General features: G+C 31.0%; 1 protein-coding gene across 1 annotated transcript; it reads left to right on the top strand.

Moving 5' to 3' along the window:
- Window positions 1–2,443: 2,443 nt before the first annotated feature.
- LOC131606027 (protein NRT1/ PTR FAMILY 6.3-like) lies at window positions 2,444–4,595 on the top strand. Its single transcript, XM_058878317.1, has 4 exons — window positions 2,444–2,637; window positions 2,725–2,902; window positions 3,003–3,042; window positions 3,147–4,595. The coding sequence occupies exons 1-4, from the start codon at window positions 2,520–2,522 to the stop codon at window positions 4,593–4,595; spliced, it is 1,785 nt and encodes a 594-aa protein (XP_058734300.1). The 5' UTR covers window positions 2,444–2,519.
- Window positions 4,596–5,707: the final 1,112 nt, after the last annotated feature.

The raw sequence follows: 5,707 nt of genomic DNA, 5'->3' as shown, positions 1-5,707 counted from the left end.
TATATAACTCGGAATTGCTTGAGCTACCGCTTTTATCAGAACTTCCTTCCCCGCTCTAGACAAGAATTTCTCCTTCCATCCCTTAATTTTTTCCACACCCTCTCCGTAACCAGTGCAAAAACCTCTTTCTTTGACCTCCTAAAGACGACAGGTAAACCAAGATACTTCGAGTGTCCATGGACAGTCTTAACTCCCATCCTCATCCGGATCATATCTTTGACTTCTTCAGCTACGTTTCGACTAAAAGACACCTCAGACTTATCAAGATTAACCAATTGGCCAGAAGATCTTTGAAAGCTGTCCAGCGTGGTCAGAATACAATCAGCTTCCTTGGAGTTTGCCCTAGCGAATAAGAGGCTGTCATCCGCAAAGAGTAAGTGTGTGATAACCGGAGCCTTTCTTGAAATCTGAATTCCATGAAGAAAATTGCCAGCCGCGTTCCTCTTTAAAAGACCTGAAAAAACATCCGCACATAAAATAAATAAGTAAGGGGAGAGAGGGTCCCCTTGACGGAGACCCCTCTCGGGAACAAAGGTGCTGCTTGGTTGACCGTTCACCATAACTTTATACGAGACCATTGACATGCACCTATAGATGACATCCACCAAATGTGAGGGAAATCCCATAGAGGACAGGACCCCCACAACAAAAGACCACTCGATCCTGTCGTAAGCCTTTGACATATCGAGTTTAAGCGCCATAGTACCTCTCTTCCCCTTAGTTTTCTTTTTCATCCAATGAAAATATTCCATAGCCATCAGAGCATTATCCGTTATGAGCCTACCCTTAACGAAGGCTTATGTTGGATTTGTCAATTGAACAAACCAACAATTCTGCTTGCATGCTGGTGATTGGTTTAGCTTCATAACATATGAAGAAATGTTGATTTAGTAACTATTTTGGAGATTTTTTTAAAACAATGTTTGAGTTCTAACTTTTAGCATGAATGTTGGAGCTTAAAATGGGGGAGTTTTATCTAATTGTAAATATTGACGGTTTTAACTGCCACAATTAAATAAAAGATAAAAAAATATATACATAGACAGTGTAAAATTATTTTACGCAAACAACAAATCAAGGACATGTACCCAACTAGGTCATATTTAAATTTTAAAAATACTTTAACAATTTAATAACTTATTATATTTTTATTGAACAGTATAAAATTATTTTATACTATCGGTGCATATCTATTGCATTCTAAATAAAATTAATTTGTACAAAAATTAATATTTGGACAAAGGTTAATTGTGGTAACGGCTACAGCTTTTAAAAACTAAATTAGAATCTTTTATGAATTTTATTAGAAATTAAAGATAGTCCATTACAAGGTAAAATTATTTTACACCGTCTTCTAATAGAAATTTGTGATTCGGTCATATCTATCACTATTTTAAAAAATTAAAGCATGACTTAATATGATTGGTTGACAGAATAAAAATATATAATTTGTTATCATATTGAATCATATCAAAAAATTAAATATATAATTTGCTATTCAATTAAAAATCTAATTACCATTACTTATTAATTTGATCATCAATCAATCAAGAGTCAAGACCCGTAATGAATAAATAGAAAATACAATTAAACAAATTAGATATATGTCATATAATAATATTAGAATATAATAATTAAAGTAAATATTTAATAAAATATTTCAACATATATTATTAAAACATATTGTTTACAAAATAATAAGTATTTATTATTTTTGAAACATATAAAATAAAAATAGACATTATTGAAGTAATAAATATTATTAAAAATCTGAAAACCAATCATGGCAAATTGATACAAAAAATCATAATAATTAAATACAGTAATAAATTTTAAAATTGTAGATGCAGTTGACTACGGTCTAATTCGAATAATTATTACCAAATATTTATGATATTTTTTTTAACAAATTTGATATAAAATCTTTATAATTCTCTTTCCATTTATATATTCCGATTTGAAATACCCCTCTTGAATTTTGATATGCTACGGGTCTTTATAGGTAAACAATTTATTTACAATTTATCCTATAAATAATTATTAAAATAAATACTTATAATAAATTTATAAAAATGATATTAAAAAAAAATAAAATATATTTAAATTATCTTTGTATACGTTAAAAATTATTTTTATATATTATTTTGATAAGTAATAAAATTAAATTCAAAATATTTCAAAAACAATTTGTCAAAAAATAAGTTTATGTTAGGAAATAAATTGAAATAAGTTAGTGTGGATACGGTGGATTCTGTTGAATACAATTTTGTTAAATAACAATATTTGAGCCAAATATAGATAATAATAATAATAATAATCCAGAAGGAAATTACTGTCATGTTTATCTAAAATTTCAAATAATTTCTATGTATGCTATAACCATATGCTATATATGTGACCTTTTCCAAATCATATTCATCAATTTCATATTTCCTAAGTTATATATAAAAAGCCGCAAGGCCTTTAGCCCTTTTGTATCTCTCGTACATACTTCCTCACTTCTTTCAATTGAGATCAGAATGAGTTCTACTCTCCCGGAAACTCAAGGGCAAACCGTTCCAGATGCATGGGATTCCAAGGGTCATCCTGCAGACAGGGCCAAAACTGGTGGTTGGGCATCATCTGCAATGATCTTAGGTAATTTTTTTTGTTTTTCTTCAAACAATAATCGTTGGAGGACACTAGCATAATATGGACTTTTATTGGTGTTATATAAAATTTCAGGTTCAGAAGCATGTGAGAGGTTAACAACAATGGGAATAGCTGTAAATTTGGTGACATATTTGACTGGTACAATGCATTTAGGAAGTGCTTACTCTTCCAATATCGTCACCAACTTCGTAGGAACCTCTTTTATGCTATGCTTGTTTGGTGGTTTTGTAGCCGACTCTTTTTTCGGAAGGTTTGTGTTTCCGTATTGTCCTATTTATTTTAAATTGTGGATGCTATTACAACCGCAATTTGAAACTAATCATTAATTCTTTCAATGCCTTCTTTGACAGATACCTTACCATAGCCATATTTGGAACTATTGAAGCATTGGTAAGACATTACTACTACCTTCAACAATTTGCTATTAGTAAAATAAATAGATTAAATTTCTCTTTTTGGATCTTAAATATAAAATTTGTGTTTATTGAAATCAGGGTGTTATATGCTTGGCAATATCAACAAAAATTCCAAGCCTCCATCCACCACAATGCACACCAAACAGTCCCAATTCTTGCGAACCAGCAAATAACCTTCAATTAGCTGTTCTATACACCGCTCTTTACCTGACAGCACTTGGAATCGGCGGTTTAAAATCAAGCGTCTCCGGATTTGGTTCAGATCAGTTCGATGATTCAAACGAAGGAGAGAGAAAACAAATGGTGAAATTCTTTAGCTGGTTCTTCTTTTTCATAAGCATGGGTTCCATACTAGCAGTGACAGTTCTTGTCTACATTCAAGATCATCTTGGAAGAGATTGGGGATATGGAATATGTGCGTGTGCTATTATTGCGGCGCTTGTTGTGTTCTTGTCGGGGACAAAGAGGTATCGGTATAAGAAACTTGTGGGAAGTCCTCTAACTCAGATTGCGGCGGTTTCTGTTGCGGCGTGGAGGAAGAGGAAATTGGAGTTGCCGTCTGATTCGTCGATGTTGTATAATTTGGATGATGTTAAGGATCAAGACGTGACGAAGAAGAAACAAATGTTGCCACATAGCAAGCAATTCCGATTTTTGGACAAGGCAGCAATCAAGGAGCCAAAAACAAATGGTAATAATGTGGTAACAAAATGGGATATATCAACGTTAACAGATGTTGAAGAAGTAAAATTAGTAATAAGAATGTTACCAATATGGGCCACAACAATAATGTTTTGGACGGTACATGCACAAATGGTGACATTCTCAGTATCACAAGCAACAACATTAAAACGTCACATAGGAAAATCATTTCAAATCCCACCAGCATCTCTAACCGCTTTCCTCACAGGTAGCATCCTCGTAACAATCCCAATATATGACCGTATCGTTCTTCCCATATTAAGAAAAATATGCAACAAATCACAAAGACTAAGACCTTTACAAAGCATTGCTCTTGGCTTAGCCTTGTCAATTTGTGGAATGGTTGCAGCAGCACTGATTGAATTAAGACGCATGAGGATGGCACATTTGCATGGTATGATAGAAAATTCAAAGTCGGTGATTCCCATGAGTGTGTTTTGGTTGGTCCCACAGTTCTTCATTGTGGGGGCAGGTGAGGCATTTACATATATGGGACAACTAGATTTTTTCTTGAGGGAATGTCCAAAAGGCATGAAGACTATGAGTACAGGATTGTTTTTGAGTACATTGTCTTTGGGATTTTTCTTTAGCTCTGTGTTGGTAATTGTGGTTCAGAAAGTGACAGGTCATCATCACCCCTGGCTTACGGATAACATTAATCAGGGCAAACTTTATAACTTCTATTGGCTCTTGGCTATCTTGAGTGCTTTAAATTTGGTTATATACTTGCTTTGTGCTAAGTCTTATATTTATAAGGATAAAAGACTTGCTCAACAAGTTATAGAATTAGAGAAGACTGATACTGATACTGCTGATCATGCATAGCTTTTTCTCATCTCTAATGTATCTTTCTTGTATAAAGTAAATCTGATTTGTTTTCTTAGTCTAGAATTATATATACGTGATAATTCTATGTAACTAACGTACAAATGGACATTCTCGTGTTCGTTTTTCTAATTTTTTTTAATGTGGATATGAGTTAAAAGAGAACCTATCTTATAAAAATACATTTTAATTATATGTGAGAATATAAGAAAACTTATCAATATGATCAAGAATAAATGGTTGTGATAAAAAATGCACATGTGATTCAATCTATCGGATTATTTTTCATTTATTGTTAGAATGAGCTTTTTTAGTCACATTTATGTGAAAAGATAAAAGGGTAAATTGAATCACATATCTGCATTTTTAATCATCGTCATTTATTTTTGAGCAATAGATTATAAATATTTTTATCATTCTCAACTATAAAATGTATTCTTATAAAATATGTCTTTTACGTTAAAATATAAATGTATATTTTAATTTAAATTATTTTTTAATAAATTTTATGATATACACATTCATATTTATGTATTTGCTTTTTTAAAGAGTATAAGCAAGAATTTATAAAATACCGTTTTTTTCTTAATCATTCGTATTAGTTAAAATACCACACTTTTTTTTTTTGTATTTATGAAGTCTTTTAGTGCTGTCTTATAATTTATATATTCTTTTTGTCATTCAAAAAATGAATAAAATTAAATAGATAACTATGATTTTCTTATATTTTAAAATATTTTCTCTATTTTCTTTATCATAGCATAAAATGAAGCAGTTGTGTTATTTTAACTAATGACATATTAAATCTTGAATGTAAACAAATACAGATAATAAAAGAATTAACTAAATGAAAACTTACACGTGTAAAAAAATTTCAAATAAATTAACAATATCAAAATAATATACTAAAGTAAGAATATAATACATGTCCAAGTGCTACAATTAGTCTAAAATAAAAAAATAATCCAGCATAGCTAATAAGAAACAATGAGGAATGTGAAATTAATAAACTAAAATGAGTTTAAGAGCATATAAAATTTGCAATTTCACTCTAATTATATCGCTTGTCGTGCTTTTGCCCCCCTATCTAATCAGGGGGCTTTCATCGAGGC

Source organism: Vicia villosa, linkage group LG1 (genome assembly GCF_029867415.1).
Source record: "Vicia villosa cultivar HV-30 ecotype Madison, WI linkage group LG1, Vvil1.0, whole genome shotgun sequence".
Taxonomy (NCBI): domain Eukaryota; kingdom Viridiplantae; phylum Streptophyta; class Magnoliopsida; order Fabales; family Fabaceae; genus Vicia; species Vicia villosa.
The sequence above is the reverse complement of the archived record's forward strand: the minus strand, read 5'-3'. Positions and strand labels throughout refer to the sequence as shown.